Source organism: Chrysochloris asiatica, unplaced genomic scaffold, assembly GCF_000296735.1.
Source record: "Chrysochloris asiatica unplaced genomic scaffold, ChrAsi1.0 scaffold00003, whole genome shotgun sequence".
NCBI lineage: Eukaryota > Metazoa > Chordata > Mammalia > Afrosoricida > Chrysochloridae > Chrysochloris > Chrysochloris asiatica.
This window is the reverse complement of record NW_006408521.1, coordinates 24,869,762-24,892,610: the sequence shown is the minus strand read 5'-3', so window position 1 is coordinate 24,892,610 and position 22,849 is coordinate 24,869,762. Positions and strand designations below refer to the sequence as shown.

At 39.9% G+C, this 22,849-nt stretch overlaps 1 protein-coding gene across 3 annotated transcripts in view; it reads left to right on the top strand.

Annotated features, from left to right (window-relative positions):
• The window catches only part of HPSE2 (heparanase 2), an 869,616-nt gene that overhangs the window by 644,661 nt on the left and 202,106 nt on the right, over window positions 1-22,849 (top strand). For all 3 annotated transcript variants that reach the window (XM_006831233.1, XM_006831232.1, XM_006831231.1), the window contains one exon: window positions 4,758-4,851. In XM_006831233.1, the coding sequence (XP_006831296.1) occupies window positions 4,758-4,851 (94 nt within the window). The remainder of the gene's footprint in view (window positions 1-4,757; window positions 4,852-22,849) is intronic.

Below are 22,849 nucleotides of genomic sequence, written 5' to 3'. Positions count from 1 at the left end.
TTGATCAGCAATTGAGGATGCTTCCATTCCATGTTCTACAGTTTACTCTCAAGCTCATAGTAATGAATCCATCTCTCATCACAGTAATGACTGTTTTTATAGAAACTTTTACCTTCTTTCGAGTATCGGTCCAAAGTTTGTTTGCAGATGTCCAAGCACTTCTGTTTATGCTGTTCCGTGAGTTATTTCGATATGCATCTCACACAAACTTCTTGAGACCCAGGTCTGTCATGGATTATTTCATGGGCAGAGTCATGGCTGATATGCAAATGATTTGCCACATAATTTACTGTCACTGTCTGTTTGACAGAATCAACTCATGTCCATGCTCAGTGTTGTCATCAGCTGTGGACATGGATGGGTGTTCTAATAATAACCACAGTGCAGATAATTTTTGACTCACCCTTGTAAAACAGAAGTAATGAGAACGCTGACATACATTGAATGTATGTCATTCAATAACCAGTGTCACTGAGCGTTATGGTAATATTGTTGAATGGGACTTGTTTTGCTGTGTTTACTTTCACCAAAAATACAATAAATATATATTTTTAAATGTTCAGATAGTTCTATTGTTCCATAAAATGTATCAGTGTCAATAAAAATTAAACAACCTAACATTTGCTTTCAACTTAGGAGGCCTTAGTTTGTTGTTAGGTGCCTTTGAGTTAGCTCTGACTCTTAGCAACTCTATGCACAACAGAAGGAAACATAATCCAGCTCTGTGCCATCCTCACAATTGGTAACTTTGAGCCCCTTGTTGCAGACACTGTGTCAGTCCATCTCTTTGAGGGTCTTCCTATTTTTCACTGACCCTCCATTTTATAACGCATTATGTCCTTTTCCAGAACTGGCCCCTCCTCATAACATGTCCACAGTACGTCATTCTCATTTTAAAGGGTTATTCTGGCTGTACTTTTTCCAAGATAGATTAATTTGTTCTTCTGACAGCCCATAAGTACTTTCAATATTCTTCTCCAGCTCTGAACTTCAAATACATCAATTCTTCGCCAGTCTTTTTTATTTACTGCCCAACTTTCACATGCATACACATCAATTGAAAATGCCATGACTTGGACCAGACATACATTAATTCTCAAAGTGGTGCAGGCATATGCTCTTTAACACTTTAAAGAGGTCTGACTCAACGGATTTGTCCAGAGCAACACCTTGTTTAATTTCTTGATTGCTGATTCCATGAGCATTTGATTGTAGATCCAAGTTAAATGAAATCTTTGACATTTTCAGTCTTTTCTCCATTAATCATGGTGTTTATGGTGTAGTTGTGAGGATTTTTTTTCCTTCTGATTAATTTGTAATCCATATTGAAGGCTGTATTTTTTTACCTTCATCAGTAATTGCTTCAAACCTTCTTCTCTTTCAGCAAGCAAAATTGACATCTGCATTTCACAGCTTGTTAATGAGCTTCATCCAGTCTTGATTCTGTGTTCTTCTGCACATGGTCTAGTTTCCTGTATTATTTGCTCAGCATATAGATTCAATTAATGTGATGAAAATATGCAGTTTTTTCTGATTTTAAACCATAGTATCTCCTTGTTCTGTTCAAATTACTGCCTCTTGGTCTATGTACATGTTTCTCATAAACACAATTATTTGCAATGTTCTCAATGGTTTGTTAATGGTCTACAAACTCAAATGCTTTTGCATAATCAATAAAACACAAATAGACATCTTTCTGGTATACTTTGCTTCAGCAAAGATCCATCTGATTTCAGCAGTGATATCCCTCATTCCACATCCGCTTCTGAATCCAACTTAAATTTCTAACAGCTCCCTGTCGATGTACCCTGCAACCATTTTTAAATTATCTTCAGCAAAATTTTACTTGCATGTGATATCAATGGTATTGTTTTACTTCCCCATTCCATTGTGTTACCTTTCTTTGAAATGGGCACAAATTTGGACCTCTGCTAGTTGATTGGCCAGGAAGCTATCTTTGAACGTTTTTGGATAGACTGGTGAGTGCTTCCAGCACTGCATCAGTTTGTTGAAACAGTTCCATTGGTATTCTGTCAATTCCTGGAGCTTGGTTTTGGCCCATGTTTTCATTGCAGCTTGGATGTCTTCCTTCAATTCCATCCATTCTTGATGATACACTTCCTCCTTAAATGGCTGAACCTTGGCCAATTCTTTTAGGTACAGTGACTCTGTATAATATTTCCATCTTATTTTGATGCTTCCTGCATTACTCAATATTTTACCCATAGAATCTGTCAATATTGCAACTCAATGCTTACCTTTTTTCTTCAGTTCTTTCAGTTTGAGAAGTGCTGACGATGTTCTTTTGTTTTGTTTTGTTTTTCTAACTCCAGATTTTCGCACACTTCATTACAATACTTTGTTTTGTCTTCTTGAGCTTCCCTTTGAAATGTTCTGTTCAGCTCTATTACATCATCACTTCTTCCTTTCACTTTAGCATCTTTATATTCAAAAGCAAGTTTCAGAGTCTCTTCTGACATCCACTTTAATCTTTTCTTTCTTTCCTGTCTTTTTAGTGAACTTTTGCTTTCTTCGTGTATGATATGCTTGATGTTATTCTTCAACTTCTTTGGTCTTCAGTCATTAGAGTCTATTATGTCAAATCCATTCTTGAGATTGTCTCTAAATTCAGGTGAGATATACTCAGCATTGTATTTTGTCTCACGTAAACTTGTTTCAATTTTCTTCAGCTTCAACCTGAACTTGCATATGAGCAATTGATAGTCTGTTTCACAGTTGGCCCCAGCCCTTGTTTTGACTGACAACGTTGAACTTCTCCATCATCTCTTCTCACAGATGTAGTCAATTTGATTCCTGTATATTCTATCTGGAAAGGTCCACATACATGTATTGTCACCATTTATGTTGCTGAAAAAAAGTAATTTGCAATAAGAATAAGTCTTCGGTCTTTCAAAATTCTATCATGTGATTGTCAGCATCATTTCTATCATCAAGGCCATATTTTTCAACTACTGATCCTGCCTCTTTTTTTCCCCAACTTTAGCATTCCAATCACCAATAATTATCAGTGCATCCTGATTGCAGGTTTGATCAATTTCAGACTGAAGATGTTGGTAAAATTCTTCATTTTCTTCATCATTTGCCTGGTGGTTGATGTGTAAACTTGAAAAATAATGATATTAACTTGTTTTCCTTGTAAGGAGATGGCTATTATCTTTTCACAGAAAGCATTACATTTCAAAATAGATCTTAAGATGTTCTTTTTGAGGATACATACAATGTCATTCCTCTTGAATTTGTCATTCCCAGCCAAAGGATTGTCTGATTTTAAATGGCCATTTCAGCTCACTAATGCCTAGAATATTTATCTTTATGCGTTCCATTTCATTTTTAATGACTTCCAATTTTCCTAGATTCGTATTTTGTACATCCCACGTTCCAATAATTAATGGATGTTTGCAGCTGTTTCTTCTCGTTTTGAGTTCTGCCCCATCAGCAAATGAAGGTCCCAAAAGTTTTGCTGCATCCATGTCATTAAGGTAGACTCTACTTCAAGTAGTCAGCTCTTCTCTAGTCAAATTTTGAGTGCCTCCAATGGAAGGAGGTCATCTTCAGGCATTATACCAGACAATTCTCTATGGTTCATAAGGGTTTCAGTAGCTAATCCCTCCAAAGCGGACCATCTATTCCTTAGTCTTAATCTGTTCTTAATATGGAAACTCTGCCAAAATCTGTCTATCATGGGTGAGTCTGCTGGTATTTGAAACACCAATGAGATAGCTTTCAGCATCACAGCAACATGCAAGCCACTGTAGTACGACAAACTGCCAGACAAATGTAGAAGGAGATCTTAGTGGATTGAAAAGGATCTTAGTGGATTGAAAAAGGCACCCAGGAGTCAGGAGCATTTAAGAAAAAAAAAAAAATTGATTCAGCTCAGAACTTTGCAAAGTTGGGGGAGGAAGCAGTGAAAAGGGGTTAGGGTAATGCAGGTCACCTACCCATGGGGCAATCTCAGTTTAGTCTTTAAAATAAAGAATCACTAAGGGAGTTCCCGCAACACTGCATTGCTCTGCTTTGGTCAGCTGTTCACAAGGTAGTGGTAGCGCAACTTGATACTGCACTTTAGCTCCCTAACAAAAACCAGACATCAACATACCAATGAGTACCAAACTTTTTACACTTTTAGAAGAGAGCTCTTGGACTGTAATTTATTGGTGAAATTGAGTGATTGGTTTTGGAGGTTGGCTATAGGGTGTTTTGCCTAGGAAGTTGAACAAGGGACTGAAAACATTTGAGGCCCACTTACTGCACAGAGATTTTTACTTGAATGTTTGTTTTCTTATTCCAAAGTTATGGAAACCTACCAAAATGTTTGAGTGGTTTTTCAAACATCTCACATACCTCTATTACTTTTAGATGGGAGGGAAGGGTGGCCATGGTATGGATGTCAAATTACTTTCTGTGGCAGGGGAGGGAAAGATTTTCCCTACTACTTAATTTGTGTTATAGAATTCCTGTCAATTTCCCCATAGCAAGCAATGGGATTTTAAAGAACAAAGTTAAAAAAAAAAAAAAAAAATCACAGTATTAACCTACAAATGGAGGTGGAACTAGAGAAGACAAAAAGTAGATTATTTCTTTGAAAAGTACCCAGGATCAAAATTTGTCAGGCTGTAAGAACCCAAGTGGAACCCTGGACTGTTTCTTCAGGCAACAGATACTTCTGGCTGGAGAGGTAGATTTGTAGTCTCTGACCCAGGTTTTATCTGATTCTTATTTTATTTCTATTCCAGTTGCTCCATTGATGGCCGGGTGGTCAAGGTGATGGACTTCCTGAAAACTCGCCTGTTAGACACACTCTCTGACCAGATTAGGAAAATTCAGAAAGTGAGTAAGAATATCCTGGGGAGAAGAAGAGTGAGTTTGGGGGTAAGGCAAGGCAACGGTTTCACGGGTCCAGCTGGACTTCAGCACTGTGGGAACTGGGACAGAATTGTGCAGTCTGTCGATCCATCTGCATAGTCCAGGGATCTCGCACCCTGTGTCCTGTTAACCTCTGATTGGTATTTACTGGTTTTCAAACTGAAAAGGATTTTGTATATGCTACCTCAATATTTTAAATCTTCTCTATTTTAGTAAATATTTTAAAAACAATGTGCTTCTAAATTATAAGTTTCTTAAAGGATGGATATGTTTACTTTGTTATTTTCTTATTGTGAAGACTTATTTGGGGTTAGTTTTAAGAAAGACTGAATGAATCCACTCATTCAGTGAAATTTCGATCTGAGGCTTTGACAATTCTAGGCTTTATTTGGACAGTTCCTAAGTCTTAGAATCAACCAAATAGACCTTACTTTTGTAAAGTTCAGCAGGGGAGCTATATAATAAGCAAGTGTACCTACTTCTTGTTATTAAGACATTTTTCAATGATGCTCAGACTTGAGTTCAGTCAACATCACCAACAGCATGCTAAGATTTCCAGTCTCACTCTTGACTTAGTATCCTGAATCCCAGAAACCTGTTTTTAATGATTATCTTTCCAGGAATTTTACCCATGCAGGTCCTCCTATAATCCTAATTGGAGATACACTGAATTCATAAATTGTGAGAATCTTGAGCCCACACCCCTTGAGTTATTCCAAGAGGGCAAAAGCACATTTTATGTTACCCAATCAGATTCTCTTCCAGGGATTGGGAGCTTTTTTGAATGCTCAGCTAACTCTTGAACAGATTAAATATTTGCATAATAACTGCATTTCATATAGCTTGAATAAATAACTCATGGAGAAATGAATGAGTACCTCCTCTATAGAAACCACTGTGAAAGAAAAGCCTTATTTGGAGCAATTATATGAAAGCACTCTTGAGAGCTGAAGTGGAAGTTTAGACCCCTTTCTGTTAATATCGAAGTCACACTCAGATTGCAAACAGCCTCTAAGTCTCTTTGTCCTCAAGGGAATTTAGAGTCTGAAAGGACTCAGGACGTCTGGTTTCTTGCCTCCCAGTCTAATCCCTGCAGGGATCAGATACATTGGCTAGTGTTGTGGCCCACATGCTTCTCTGTCCCTGTTTCTGCTAGGCCAGGCCGAGGAAAACTACATTATTTGAAATATCTCTACCGGTCTCGGTTTGACATTCATTTAGTAAAAAACATTAACTGAGCACTAATCAAGTATCAGGCAAAGTGCCAGGTGTTGTAAGCACAAAATGGAATAAGACGTGGTTCCTGTCCTCAAGGAATCATGGTTTTAAGGTTTAATATTTGCCTTGAGCAGTTTGAAAAACATATTACTTAATGCAATAGCATGTCAACCTATTGAACACTACAGTTTTCTAAGCTCATTATGCTAATCCACTATTAGGTGATATCCTCTCAAATGAGATTCCCAATATCCATTCATTCAATATATATGTATTAGATGCTTACTACGTTCCAGTCACTGTTCTAAGTTTTTGTATTACAACAGTATATAAGATAGGCAAATCCTTATATAATTTAATTTTTCTGATTTTGATTCTAATTACTTGATTCACTCTTCAGAAACCCTATACAGGGTCACTATGAGTCCGAACTGACTCGATGGCACTAAAACAACAACAACAACAGGTGCCCTTCCAAGGGTTGTTTTTAGAAGTAAAATGATTCTTTGGTATCCTGGCACTGAGAGTGAAGGTTCTAACTGTGCTCATGTAATTCCTTACACACAACAGATGGCTCTAGGTGAAAACTAAGACAGTATTCTGAATACTAAGTCAAGAGTGAAACTGGAAATCTTATTCTGAAGGTGTTCAGAGTTCGTTTCTTCCTTCTTACTGTCCATTACGCCCCACTGCTACATGAGCCTTAATCATCACAGCACGTTCAGAGACCAGAAGAAGTGGCTAAACTCCCCTCCTGATTTGTTCAGAATGAAAGAATCTTAAGGAAAAGGGCTCAAATCTTATACACAATAGAGAATCAGACCTTTAACAGCATGTCTGATGGACTTGGAGGGAGAGGGCCTAGTGTCATTTCAGGAGCAACACTGGAGACCTGAAAAAATGACAGAGGTGGCGTCTGACCTCCTATGACTTCACAAGGGGGAGGAAGCACCATCATCAACGTTAGCCACCCAAGGCCAATTCCTATGAGGTGGACATTAAATATACCTTCACCCTCCCACCTTTACTCCCAAGCAATGTTCACAGTTATGGAGTCTACTAGAGAAGTGTTGTTGTTGTTGTTGTGTGCTGTGGAGTCCGTTCCGACTCGTAGTGACCGTGTACAGAATTTCCAAGGCAATAAATCTTTACGGGAGCAGAGTGCCTCATCTTTCTCCCACGGAACAGCTGGTAGTTTCGAACTGCTGACCCTGAGGTTAGCAGACCGATTCGTAACCACTATGCTACCAGAGCTCCTTACTAGAGAAGTAACTGGTGACAGTTCAAGAAAGAAGTGTTCAGAATGAAGTTCTTTCATCAGGACCACTTCTTCACAGCTATGTCCACAGGCACACCTAGATCCTGTGGCTCCTTGGTTTCTACCCTGCCCTGGCAAGTGTTACGGAGCTCTTTCAGTTCTTCCAATATTAAATGTCAAGAAAACAAAAATCCTCACCACTGGACCAATAAACAACATTCTTATCAACGGAGAAAAGATTTGAAGTTGTCAAGGACTTCATTCTTCTTGGATCAACTATCAACACTCACGGAAGCAGCAGTCAAGAAATCAAACGACGTATTGCATTAAGCAAATCTGCTGCACAAGACCTTTTTAAAGTCTTGAAGAGCAAAGATGTCAGCCTGAGGACTAAGGTGCACCTGACACAAGTCATGGTATTTCCAATAACCTCATATGCATGTGAAAGCTGGACAATGAATAAGGAAGACCGTAGAAGAATTGATGCATTTGAGTTATGGTGTTGGAGGAGGCTATTGAAAGTGCCATGGGCTGTCAAAAGAGCCAATAGATCTGTTTTGGAAGAAGTGCAGTCAGAGTGCTCCTCGGAGGCCAGGATGACCAAATTTCATCTCTCATACTTAAGACATATTGTCAGGAGGGACCAGTCACTGGAGAAGGATATCATGTTTGGTAAGGTGGAGGGTCAGAGAAAAAGAGGAAGACCCCCAGCGAGATGGATTGGCAAAGTGGCAGCATCAATGGGCTCAAGCAGGGCAACAATTGTGAGGTTGGCCCAGGATCGGGCAGTGTTTCGTTCTGTTATACATAGGGTCGCTATGAATCGGCACCAACTCGATGGCACCTAACAACAACAACAAATGTCAGTAGGTTATATAGTGCTCTGGAATTCTCTCAGGCCTAGATTCTTGCTCTAGTTATCTCTAGCTGTGTCACATATTACCCCAAAACTTCGTGACCTTGGAGTCTAATGCAAGTTAATGGCAGCTATCGACTAGTACCTTCACTGAATCTGATAGCCGTAACAGCTACCTGTGAACTCTCCAGATAGCCTGGGTTCCTCACAAAGTTCTAGACCAGGGGCCCAAGAAAGACACAGGTGGAAGCGGTATCAGTTTTTCAAGCCCTCCCTCAGATGCTACACGGCATCTTCTCTTCATCGTGATGCAGTCGCAAAGTCTTCCCAGGTTCAAGGAGAGGGAAAACAGATGTGTCCTCTTGAGTTCCAAGATTTGGGGAGAGCATCTAGAACCAGAAATATGTTTGCAGTCGTAGCAAAATGCTATCTGCAAAAATACTACCTTCCTTATTTCATTTTGTAATCTCTCAGTCATTTTCCTGACTAGTTTTCTTTATGCAGCTCTCTTTGACAAAGTGTTGTGACACACTGCCTTGCATGGGTATGTGGTGTTTCCTGGATCATAAAGCAAAACCCAAGTCCAGGTGCCATTAAGTCAATTATGACTCAAGGCGACCCTATGTGTGTCAGAGTGGCAACTGTGCTCGACAGAGTTTCCAATGACTGATTTTTCTGAAGTAGAATGCCAGTGCTTTCTTCTGAGACATATCTAAATGGACTCAATTCACCAATCTTTCGAGTAGCAGCCAACCACCTCACCATTTGTGTTGCCCCCTGGTACCCAGCCCCTGAAATTGGATCCAGTGGGTAGGCATTCCATTGGCTGCTGCTGTCTGAACTCATGTGTTGGCATTTCCACCATGCTGTGTTCTCTTTCTGTCTCCAGTCTGGGATGTGCTAAGTACCAGTTAATCTTGGGAAGATGAGGACTAGGAGACCAGAGCAGGATCTCCAACCTTTGATAGTTGAAACCTTGCCTTGGCTCTTCCCAAGTTTTGGGGTTTGAAGAGTGAAGAGATTGGGGAATTAGAGTTCAAGGTGTAAACTGGGACAGACTGGCCAAAATTCTTTCTTGTAGCTCTCCAAAAGTACCTTAGAGATGAGCAAAGTAAGATTTTTGACATCTAGATACCTGGAACCTGCATCCGAAAGCTACAAGTAGAACCTTTGCTCCTTCCCTATTCTGGGAAGTCCTAATGATCTGCTTTTGGCCCCTAATGATGGAAAAAAGGCAAATTTCCCACTAAAATGGAGGCATGACGGTAGGGCTGTGTTGAATAGGACATAGGAAACAAGATTTGAAGTCTTATGACTTGAATTGTAGGTCAGATTTGCCCAGGTGACATTGAGACTGTCACTTAATTTCACCGATTCTGTCTCTTCATCTGTTAAATGGGGATGCTAAGAATGCTGTCCTCCCTCCCTCTTAAGGGTATTAGGGCAGCGGTCACATGAGGGTCTGTTTTGTTCTTTGCTGTTGAATGCTAGCTCTTATTGCTATTACATGAAATTTGTGAGAGCTAGAACTTCATGGGACAGCCTTGTCTTTCCAGGTCTTGAAAGTTTTCTACTTTAGTTTAAAATATTTGAATTTTCCATCTCTGGCAGGTTTCTGCCTAGGTTCCAGCTTTTGCAAAGTTTACTGTATTATTATTGCCACACTTTTCATTATGGTTATTTTCACAATGGCTTCTGTTACTAGAAAAGCTTCATGCTATCTTTATCCTCAACTTTGTCTGTTTGTTTTGTTTGTTTTGTTTTCTCTTTCCTCTGTCTTTGAACCCTCGGGAATGTGGTAGGTGATATTTTTGGCCCCTGAAAGGCAGTGACTAAATCACTGAAAACAGCTGTGGTTTCCAAATTTGGACAGCCACTTAGAGAAGTCTCAGTTTTCTGAATAGTGGGTGAATTATCAGGTTATATGAAAAGCTCCATGATTTATTTTAAAGACAATGTTTGAGCCACCCACTCCTTGAACGATCCATATTACAATGAGGATAATCTACTACACTGGGAGACGAGTCAAAGGGAAGTGTTCAGAACCTGACGGTGCAGTGGAGAGTCAGATGGGGAAGTGAGAGATGTCTAGGATACAATGCAGATGGTATAGTGTGCATAGCTGGGTTGACTCCAAAATAATGACTTAAGAACCAAGAAGAGCCACTTTGGCTTAAGTCCCTTGGACTCTATGATTTGTGTCTTCATCTCCTAGAGGAATTAGAGGAGGAAATAACACTTTCTGATATTATTTTCAGCAATTCAATAAACGCAGGAAGGAGTTGGTGAAATCCCAGTTGCAAGGGAAGTATTTCCAAAAGTACTGTTCATATGATTGTATTTTGAATACTAAATGAACTGAATAATTGGCTTCCCTAATATGTGGAAATTTCTTTCCTTCCTTCCTTCTTTCCATCCTTTTTCATTCCTTCCTTCAAATACATTTGTATCAATCTTAGTCTTTGCCAGGGCCCCAAAGATAATATGATGAGCAAGACTTTATGGTCTAGTGGGGAAACTATTGAATGAGTCAAGCAGTAATACTAAGCTGTGATAACTTCTGTAATTGGAGACTTCAGGAAGCTCATGGAAAAATTCTATCATCTTCTAATTCCATTTTTCCATTAACTTTTTAAATAGGGTACTGTGGATATCTGTGGTTGTACCTCAAGTTGTAATGGAAGGAAAATCAGAAAAGTATTTCCAAAAGAAGTGACATTTCAGCTGCGATCTAAAGGATAAATACATTCTGATTTGTACAGTTTTTCGTAGAGGTCCACAAAAGGACCATTGGTGATAGACATGTATAGGATAGAGGGAATGGTTTGTATGGTTCATAATCTGGCCACGGTCAGTCTTCCGTTAGTATCATCATTGCTTATGATGGTTTGTGATATTTAATGAAGATCAGTTCTGCATGAAGTCTCAGTAGATGCAGTGACATTATACTCCTCCTGCCAATATATCTTAGTTTAGGATTTGGAATTAAATTGTAGCATCTACTATCTGCAGGAAACAGGTAAATTGGAAAGACATTTAATCCTTTGGAAGTAATTAATTAAAGAAGCATTTGTTTTCAACCAGTCTTCTGGGGAGTCTTGGATCAATAGAAATAACAGTTTTAGGTCTATAGAGCAACTAGAAGCACGACCAAAAGAAAAATGAGGAAAAGACAACTCAACTTCAACTTCTCTAATGGAGAAAACTGTAAAATCCAAACACACTACTGTGCTTAGAGCAGTAGCTTCATCACAAAAATTTAGCGTTGATTGATTCGTCTGGGTTAAATGTTCAACCCAGTTCAATGCTTATTTCAGTACGCCACTTCCCACTGAGTTGCACGTTTGGTAAGTGTTTTGGTGTGTATGTTTTCATCACAAAGAAGAATGAGAAAGAGAGAGAGAGAGAAATATGCCGTTGATTGTCAAAGTGCCTATCACTTGGCAGATGTTCATTCATACTGAGGCATGCTATCCCTGCTGCTCACATTGCAGAAGACGCTTCTTTGCTACAAATTCTGTCACCTAGTGTTGACTTCATAAAAGCTGAGTTAGCCCCCCTTCTAAGACTAAGACTCAACAGAAGTGCATGCTCTGATTGGTGACCACACACATCACTGATGGGGGGAAGTGGGGTAAAAGCAGCAATGAAGCGGCAAGCTAAGCCCTACAATGTTCAGTGGACTTCTGTGGACCCAGTTGGGGACCTGATTGGCAAGCAGTGTGAGGAGACCTGGAGACTCTTGGGCCCAGAGTCAGTGGCGTGGCCACGGAGGACTCAGTAGGAGAGTGGAGCTACCAGCTGAAGGGAAGAGAGGGCTGTGCACCCACACTTGCAGATGATACCCACGTGACCTGGACCGGATGACTGGATGATCGGAGCTCAACCAGGAGAAGAAAGAAGAGGGAATAAAAAAAGAGTGAGCTGATACAATCTGATGAACTTGACCTATACCTATGAAGCAGCAACTCAAAAGAAGGAACAAATCCTTACAGCAAGAATCATTCCCACCCCCTCCACACACAGAGTAGACGGAGATGGGCAACTTGGACATTGGATACTCAAATGGGGAGGGGGGAACTACAAAGGCAAGAAGTGACTGGCTTACAATAGCTTTCAAGAGGGAACCTAGTGCTAGGGAGCATGGAGGAATGCAGAATCTCCAGTGGGTACTGTTCAATCTGTCTGGGCGGAGCTGATGAAAGGAGCTACAGATGGGTAACTCGTGATACTGTAATGAATAATGCTTATCAGGATGGATTATGAGGGTTGGAAATGCAAAGGTAGACATTTTGTAACAAGGAACGGAGTGAGTAATTCTCCAGGCTAGGAGCGGAGATCTCTGGGACCATCAACAGAGAAGAGCCGACAGCGGGACCCTACCCAGAGAAACAGAGATGCCTGAGATGGAGACAGAGATGATGACATGGAGTAATGAAGCGGCTGGGGACTTTGGATCCAGAGAGGGAGAGGGGACTGTGGGTCGAAGACTTTGCGGGTAGTGTAGGGAGTGGATTTCTAGGACATACCCTTTGGTTGGTTGATGATTCATGGAGGGGATTGGAACCATGGCAATGAGATGATATATGATGGAATGAATGTAAAACTAAAGTTCTCTCATGTAAACTATCATATAATTCACAATAAAACATTAAAAAAAAAAAAAAAAAAAGCTGAGTTAGCATGATAGACTCGGTGGATGACACCTGATAATAACAGTCAGGTTAGTATTACAAGGGGACTTCGAGTGAGAACTCGAAGGTATTTTTACCACAAAAGAGCTCCAAAATTTTAGTCATTGTCATTCCATGAACATATTTCCTTGATTCTTAGACACAAGTAATTATAAAGGTGCCATCAATTTAATAACAATTTTGGGTAAAGAGTGGGGAGTAAGCAGCTTACAGGTTTCTTTCACTATTGATTATGAAAAGCATTCTGGTTGCAAAAGCTTTAAAATATGAAAGATGCATCTTTAACTTATATGAATAATGTAAATGGACTCCTGGTGTGGTGCTGTAGGATCAGCCTGGACTGTGAACCACAAGGTCAGGAGTTCAAACTCACCCACCTGCCACTCCTCGGAAATCCTGTGCAGAGTCGGAACTGACTCTATAGCACTTAACAACAACAACATTACCTTGTGGGTTATAAATGTCATTTACTGAGTATGTCACCTGTAATAACCCATTGAAGAAACCAGGTAATTTTCTGGAAGCAACAGAACTTGCCAAGTAATAAAATCAGACTTCAAACCCAGGCCCATCTAAATCTGAAGCCCACACTTTCATCCACTATGCTGGCTCCCCAATACTTGTTAACCATTTGTGTCGTAATCTATGTAATAGTCAGAGCCCTGGTGGTGCTGTAAAATAAGCACTCAGCTGCTAACTCAAAGGTCAGCAGTTCAAACCCACCAGCCACTCCATGGAAGAAAGATGAGGCTTTCTGCTCCCATATAGATTTACAGGCTTATATACCCTACATCTGAACAGTAGGAGTTAGAAATGACTCAATGGCAGTAGTTTTTTTAAATTTTTTTAAATTGTTTTTGTTGTTTTCTTAATGTAATACATATATTCCCAACCTCTCAAGATTAAGAAATCTTTCAAAGAGAACATGGGATGTTTCTGGTGAAAGTTTGCCAATACAACCCCATAATCAGTTGACATCGTCTCTGTGGGTGTCCTAGAAGTGAGTGTGGAATAAAAGCTGAGGTTAGCCCCAGACCGGGCAGTGTTTCTTTGTGTTGCGCATAGGGTTGCTATAAGTCGGAACCAACTCGATGGCACCTAACAACAGCAACAATATTAAGCAAGTGATAGGTGGAGAAGACGAGGCCAGGGTGTGATTTGCAGTCATTCACTGGAGTAAATCCGTATCATTTATATGCACAGGCTTTTGGTCAATGTATAGTGAGGTTCTGTCATGTGCAAAGCAAAGATGATATAAAGGTATGTGCCGACCCATGGAGATGACCACTTGGAGGAATGGTTCTAGGAACAAGTTGCTGTTCAGGGCTAAAAGCTTTTCAGGAGAAGGAGACAACAACTTGGAATGACCTTCCAGTGTTTGCATATGGAAGTGGGAGGAATATAGGGTTTGAGTAAGAGGAAATTATTTTTGAGGCTGGTGGGACCCGTGGTTTGTAAGTGGGTAGACTGTGCAGGATGCCTGAGGGGCTAGTTAGTCACAGAAGAGGACTGAGGAAGGAGGGAGAGTGATTTATGTACAAGAAGCTTCTTTTCAATCTCTCTCTCCTGCAGCACTTATCCTTAAACATAGTCATTGCTTTGGGACTCTGAAACTTTCTTCCTTATTTTCTTGCATATGCTCATAATTTTCATGCCTCCCCAGTGACTTTATCTGTTTTGTATATGTTCTTAGTTTAATTTTATGTTTTGTTGCAATTACATTCAAATGCTTTTCTGTGGTTTGAGATAATAAGAGCAGAGAATGCAGTTTTAAGACCTAAAAATGTCACAGACACAGAAGCCACAAATTAAAAATTGATCTGATACCTAAAGAAAATGGGCAAATACAACACTCCGGAACAGGGAAATGATAAAAAGAAATTATACACCAAAAAAATTAATGAAACTGACAGGAAATACATTAGTCAGAAGAAATAAATCAGGAAGAAAATGATGAGGTATTAGAATGGATGAGCTCAGAATAGCTTGTCTAACCTAAGAAGGACATGTTCAACATGCAGGCTTTTTTATCAACTAGAAGCTTCTGCCTCTCCTCAGACTAGAAAATTCAATTCGAGAGTAGATAGAACCCTGAAATGGCGCTGTGAGGATTTGGCATTTGCCCTTGTGACCCTGAGGTTGTCAGTTATATTCTTTAAAGTTTAGCCTTTGCGTTGATAAGATGAATCTCTCTCTCTCATTTATTTAACACGTAGTTAGAGTCAACCTTAATGATGTGAATGGAGTAAAGCTTCCGGGCTAGTGTGGCCTGACTCCAAGTGAGGAGTAACAGCTAAAAACATCATCAGAACATGGCGTGTACAAAAGAGGTGTCTAGGAACATTGGAAGTCATCAAAAGAGAAATGGAATACACACAGATCAATATCATAGGGATTAGTAGTGTTATCGGATAAGCACTGGACAGATAACCACAAGGTCAGCAGTTCAAACCCACCAGCCTCTCCTTGGAAACCCTATACAGGGTTGTATGAGTAAGAACCGACTTGAAGGGACTTAACAACAACAGTGAGGTGAAATAGCTGGTATTGGTAATTTTGAATCAAACACACGTAGTCAACTCTGCCAGAAATAACAAATTCAATAGACATGACATCACATTCATCTTCAGAAAGAACATTTCAAGATCTGTCTTTAAGTCAGCAAAGACAATGTTCTCCATCCTACTTTGGAGAGTAGTGTCTGGATCTTAAAAGCTCATGAGCAGTTATCTAAGGTGCAGCTGTTAGTCCCTCCATGTGTGGAAGAAAGAAGAGTTGATGAGAGTTGAAGAAGCTTGCAATCAGTTAGTGCAGTGGGCTAATGGACCATGTGAACATCAATCTTCATGTCTTTGAGACCAAAAGAAACTAGATGGTGCCTGGCTACCAGTACCAACTGCTATGAAAGGAATCACATTAGAAAGTTCCGGATAGGGTGGGAGAAACTGTGGAGCAAACTCAATATTAGTATTTTAAAAGACCAGGCTTACTGTACTGGTCAGAAAGAGACTGGAGGAACCTGAGACTATGGCCCTCAACCACCCTTCAGGTATGGAAAGGAACTCACCCTCGTGATCTAATTTACAGCCAGCCATCAGAAGGGTATATGGGACAGTGGGATGGCAACTACACTAATATGAGATGCTCACTATGGAAGGGTCAATCATTTAAAATCAAAAGGGCAACATTTAACTAAGGACAAAGTTGAGAAGGGATGGGAAGGTGGGTGGAATGGAAATAGGAACCACAGGGAGAAAGCAGGATAAATGTTGTTGCATTGGACCAGGGATTGCATTCATTGAGATGAAATAAAGTGCATGATATGTTGAATGTAAAACTGATGACCTTGTCTGTAAACTTTCATGCAGGTCACAACAAAAAGAGTTAAAATGGTGAAAGATAGATCTATGCTGAAGTAGAACACTGTCAGTGATAGGATAATATCCACATGCCTACAAGCAAGGACAGTTAATAAGACTATTATTCATGTTTATGTATCAACTACTAAATGCCAGAGATGAAAAAATTGAAGATTGTTACCTACTTCTTCAGTCTGAAGTTGATAAAACATGCAATCAAGATTCATTGATAATTACTTGTGACTAGAATGTGAAAGTTGAAAACAAAGATGAAAGATCAGCATTAGAAAATATGGCCTTGTTGATAGAAATGACACCAGAGATCACATGATAGAATTTTTCAACACCAACAACTTATTCATTGCAAATACTTTTTCAGAAACAAAAACTATAAATATGCACATGGATCTCACCATATGGAAGGCATCCCTATAAGTTGGAATGCATTACATTCTATCTGAGATCAATAGACGACATCTGTGGGAGGAGACAATGGAGAAGCTCAGTGTCATCAGCCAAAACAAGGCTAGGGGCCAACTGAGGAACAGACCGTCAGTTGCTCATATGCAAGTTCAAGTTGAAGATGAAGATAATTAAAACAAGTCCACAAGAGCCAAACTATGATGTTGAATACATACCATCTAAATTGAGACCATTTCCAGAATAGGTTTGATACATGGAACATTAAAGACTAAAGACCAGATGAGTGGGATAACCCACAGGACATCATATATGAAGAAAGCAAAAGATCAGTGAAAAGACAGGAAAGGAAAAAAAAAGTCAACTTGATGTCTGAAGAGACTCTGAAGCTTGATTTTGAATGTAAAGTATTATAATGAAATGTGCAATGACCTAGAGCTAAAAAGCAAAGAAACGAAAACTCTCAGAATTTCTCAATCTGAAAGAACTGGAAAAAAAAAAATCTGGCTTCAAGTTACAATATTGAAGGATTCTATGGCAAAATATTGAACAACACAGGAAGCATTAAAAGAAGAAAGAAATTCATCATCACTGTACCAAAAAGAATTGTTTCACATTCAACCATTTCAGGAACTAGTGTATGATCAAGACCCAATGGTATTAAAAGAAGAAATTTAAACTACACTGAAGGCACCAGCAGAAAACAAGGCTCCAACAGTTGGCAGAATACCACTTGAGAGGTTTCAACAAATGAATGCAATGCTGGAAGCACTCAATCATCTAGGCCAAGAAATTTGAAAGACAGTCCATGGCCAGACGACTGGAAGAGGTCCATATTTGTGCTCATGTGAAAGAAAGGTGATCCAACAGAATGCAGAAATTATTGAACAATATCATTAATAACATACATAAGTAAAAGTTTTCAGAAGAAAACTCAAAAACAGTGGCAGCAGATATAGACAGGAAGTTGCCAGAAATTAAAACCAGATTCAGAAGACACAAAATGAGAGATATATTTGCTTATGTCAGATGGATCTTGACTGAAAGCAGAGAATATCAAAATATCTTCACCTGGACTTTACTGGTTATGCAAAGGCATCTGACTGTGTGGTTCATAACAAGTTATGGATAACAATGAGAAGCATGGAAATCCCAGAACACTTAACTGTGCTCATGAACCTGTACAAAGACTAAGAGGCAGTATTGAATGGAACAAGGAAATACTGTGTGATTTGAAATCAGGAGAGGTGTGCATCAGAGTTGTGTCTTTCACCCTACTTATTCATTCTGCACGACTAACTGGGGTGAGCTTTAGACTTCTGACTGAAAGGTTGATGTTTCAAATTTAACACCAACTGCTTCCATTTCAGTCTGTGGGAGAAAAATGAGGCCGTCTGCTTCCATAAAGATGAACAGCTTTGGAAACCTTATAGGATAGTTCTACTCTCCCCATAGGGTCCCTGTGAGTTGGACTTGACTTGAAGGCAGTGGGTTAGGTTGGGTTTGGAGTGCTGAACAAATAAACTGAGAAGTTCAGCTATGTGAAGAAGACCATAGTATCAAGATTGGAGGAAGACTCAATAACAACCTGTGATATGCAGATGACACAACCTTGCTTGCCACAAGTGAAGAGGAGTTGAAATACGTACTGATAAAAATCAAAGACTACAACCTTCAGAATGGATTGTACCTCAATGTAAAGAAATGAAAAATCTTCACAACTGGACCAATAAATAACATCATGGTAAACAGAGAAAGGATATGAGTTGTTCCAGACTTAATTTTGCTTAGATCTGCGATCGAAACTTATGGAAGTAGCTGTCGAGAAAACAGACATTGCGTTGCACTGGACAACTCTGCTGCAAAAGACCTCTTTAAACTGTTTAAGAGCCCAGATGTCAGTTTGAGGGCTAAGGTGCACCTGATGTAAGCCATGGGATTTTCAGTCAGCTCATATGCATGTCAAAGTTGGACAATAAATATGGACGACTGGAGAGGAATTGATGCATTTGAATTATGGTGTTGACAAATAATATTGAAAGTATCATGGACTGCCAAAAGAAAACACAAATCTGTATTGGAAGAAATACAGCCAGCATGCTTCTTAGAATCAAGGACCTTGTCTCTCATTTGGGGGGCATGCTGTCAGGAGGGATCAGTCCCTGGTGAAGGACACCATGCTTGGTAAAGTGGAGGGTCAGTGAAAAAAAAAAGAAAGACCCCCAACAAGATGGATTGACATAGTGGTGGCAACAATGGACTTAAACATAACATAGCGTGGGACCAGACAATGTTGTGATCTGTTGTACATAGGGGTTGTTATGAGTTGCAACCAACTCAGTGACATTTTACAACATGTTGTTATTGTTAAGTGCTGTCAAGTCAGCTCCAACTCACAGAGACCCTGTATAGGGTTTTCAGCAAGTGACTAGTGGGTTTGAACAACCAGCCTTGCGATTAGCAGTCCATTGTTTAGCCTACAGCACCACACCAGGACTCCAATAAAAACATAGGGTATGCAAAAAGAAAACAATTTAGCTTATCTGGCTGCTTATAGCCTGGTAAAGAAGACAGACACACAGAAAATTACAATTCTGAATAATAAGTGCAAGGCCAGAGATAGGTTCAAAGAACTTTGCAACTCAGAGAAGAGAGGAAGTGACAAGTAAGCAGGACATGTAAGGAGTTTAGGGGAGAGGATATGATCAGTAGGAAACTAAAATAGCACTGTATGTAGAGTTGGAAAATGAGTCAATTTTGGTGGTGAGCCATAGTGATTGTGGGGAGAGATGGGAGGTGACTACGATTCTTTTTCTTTTTTTCATTTTTATTGTAAATCGAGTGATAGTTTACATGGGAGAACATCGGTTTTATGCTCATTGTTCCATTGCAATGATTACAATCCCCTCCATGTAGCATCATTGGGTGGGGGGCATACACCAAAACACTCAGCAATATATAATCATTTAAGAAACCAAAGGGCACATTCTGCAAGCCTGCCTCCTGGCTACCAGCAAACAGTATCTCTTTCCATGAGTCTAAAGTCCTCAGCTGCTCCCTCTCTCCATGCCCTCATCTCTGCCTCCATCTCTAGTGTCACTGCTTCTCTGGATAGGGTTCCACATTACGCTCATGCTCTTTTCCCTGGATGGTCCTAGGGTCCTCTGTTCCTGGAATGTAAGATTAACTACTCCCCCCTTTATGTCACAAAACTTCTACCTTTACAGTTGTGAAAGTCACAATTATTCATGACAATAACTACTCACTACTGAATCATAAGAATCTTATCCCCATCTCCTTTCACCAGTCCTGTCTAGACAAGAGAAAAAACTTTTCAGTGGGGATTCTACTTTCCTCTGCACACTCTGAACCTAAACTCCCTTTTGAAACCTTGTAAGCCAGTCACTTCATGCCTTTATAGCCCCTCCCATTTTAGGTAGCCAATGTCTAAATTACCCGTCCCTATCACCCTGTGCATGGAGGGGATAGGATGAAGACTTCTTCCCTCTCAGTTGGTGTTTTGAGCTACTGCATCCATAAACATAGATCAAGTTCATCAAATTGTAGCAATTTACACTTGTTTCCTGTATCAAATTTTTTTTTTATCTTCTTTTAGTCGAGTTGTGATTTTCAAGCCATCGAAGCTAGGTCAAATGGGTACTATTTGCAAGTTTACATATTCTTATGCATCTCCCCTCACTTCATATCAGCTCCACTCTCAACTCTAGCCCTTCGTGACTATGTCCTTGTCCAAGGGCTCAGGAGACCCCAGGTCTCACCATACTTTTGGACCAACCAGCCCTTCCTCTTTTCTCTCTCATCTCCAGGTTGACAGGAGTCTGTGGAACGTGGTCGGACTCAGCCCATATCTTCATTGTTGCCTTTCCCCCACTTCCACTCAGCAGTAGAACAACAGGGTTGCCAGCAAGCTTACATGGCTGCTCGTATGATCCCTTTGAGTTTCAGTCTTGGAGTGGGGGTTGTCCTGAAGGAACTTGATTACTTGCCTTGTTGACTCTCCAGTGAACAACTTGCTTGTCCTTGTAGTAGCCATTCAGATTGCTGGTTTTGCTTTGGATTTTTCCTACTGTTCTTTCAAGAAGTATCTTCTGTTCCTCTATCTGCTCCTGGCTGGTCTGCTTGTCCTTTCAAGTGAGAATGTCCCACCTCAGAAGGTTCTGAATGGGGTGGTATCTAAGATTCTTCACAACCATCTCTTAGCTACTAATGTATGACTGTGAAGAATCTTAGACACCAAGTTCAGTAAAACAGCTAGCATTATATCTTGTGGGTCTACCATAACTAACATATTCCCATGGACAAATGGATAAAGTAGATCTTTTATCCATTTTGTGTGCAATTTATTGGTTCTGTATCTAGTTTTTGCAGTCAAGGAAGCATTTCATAATTCTGGTGAATTAAAACAATGTGATTGTGACAACTTTTGAATCCACTCTTTTTAATTTTAATTTTTAAGAAAATGATTCCAGAAAATAACTGCTTTCAAAATAATCAGGAACAAACTACTCAGAGGACATCTGCCAATTGAGCAAAGACATCTCTCTGTGAACACACATAACTGCTGTCGACAATTGGGGACATTGGTTCTTAAGCTGGTGAGGTATTTGTCAAGTTACCAGAAGGCAGCAGTATGGAGGATAAGCTGAACCAGGTCAAGATTAGAGACAGGAAGAACAGGGAAGAAATGAGAGCATCGATAGGAAGTGTAGGACTGAATGAGGAAAATTCGCTTCTCTTCTAATCTAATAGTAAACTGATGAGTTAAAAACCAGAGAGAAGTGCTTTAAGTGAATAGAGGTAAATGCTGTTAACTGTTGGTGCATGGAGGGGATTGCAACCATGTAATGAAGCAAATTATATGATTGTTATTGTTGTTAAGTGCCATCGAGTCAATTCCGACCCATAGCGACCCTGTGTAGAGTTTCCAAGGAGCCACCGGTGAGCTTGAACCACCAACCATGCAGCTGAAATGATTTTGCAGTCTGGCTCATTAGCCCACAGCGCCACACCAGGACTCTTAGTTGTATGTAAAACTGATGATCTGCTCTGTAAGCCTTCACTCAATTCACAATAAAAAGTTATAAAAAGAACATAGCAGAAAAATAAATAACAGACAAGAAGAATAGGAGAGACTTAATAAAGTTTGCTCCTCATTTAATAAACTAGCTACAATTAAGAGGCCAAAACAAGACAACAAGGATGGAAATAAACATTAATGGGCTTTTATCTTGACCGCTTATAAATACAGTAAAGAACAAAGACTTCCAAAAGGCAAGGGCATACACATAGACTACAAAAAGAGCTGTGTTCTACAAGTGAAGTTTAAGAATCTTCCTGTATTTTCCCAGTCTTTCTAACCAATGTATTTAGAGGACCAATTCTGATTGTATTAAAAGCTACTGCTCTTCGTGAAGTCCCGGGGAAGGTTGATTTCCAAGTAGATGAGATGCTGAAATTAATGGACTCCAACTTCTTTTGGAAGGTGGGCCTTCTGCCAGGACTGATTAGCCCAGCTGGCCTGTCCACTACTCCTGTTTTATTGCTTCCTTTCTCATTAAGGAAGGTGTTGGGTTTGGATAACCATAAACAACATGTCTGCTGCTACAAGGCTACCATCTCTTGTACAGTCAGTGGCTAAGACCAGGCTCTCCAGAGTCTTTTTAAAAGGCTTTTAGATCATAGTTTTGGAGGCAGGATATCAAGAAAGGACAGGAAAAGGAAGCCCAGATTTGAAAATGTGCCACATAAATTATTATTTTCCTATTTTTACTGCGGCTTCTTTTGTTTTGTTTCGATTCAAAATGATAGGGGAAATAAAATTTTAAAAATAAGCAATCAAACAAAAAATCAAATGAATGCTGCTTTCCCTAACCTCTCTCTTTTCTTTCACCTGTCCTCCATCAATATTTCCATATGAAACAATCCTGACAGCCCCCAATCCCTGAGATGTAACAGAGGAGGACTCATACCATGCTATCCCAGGAAGGCCCAGGGATTCAGAGCCACCACTGGACACTTGCTGAGTTGTTCTGTGGGCACCTTAAAGTTCTCTTGTCCATACAGAGCAGAGAACTGGAATTTATTCGGAAACAAAAGAATGGCTGAAAGTAAGTCAACAGCTTAGATTCTCTCTACC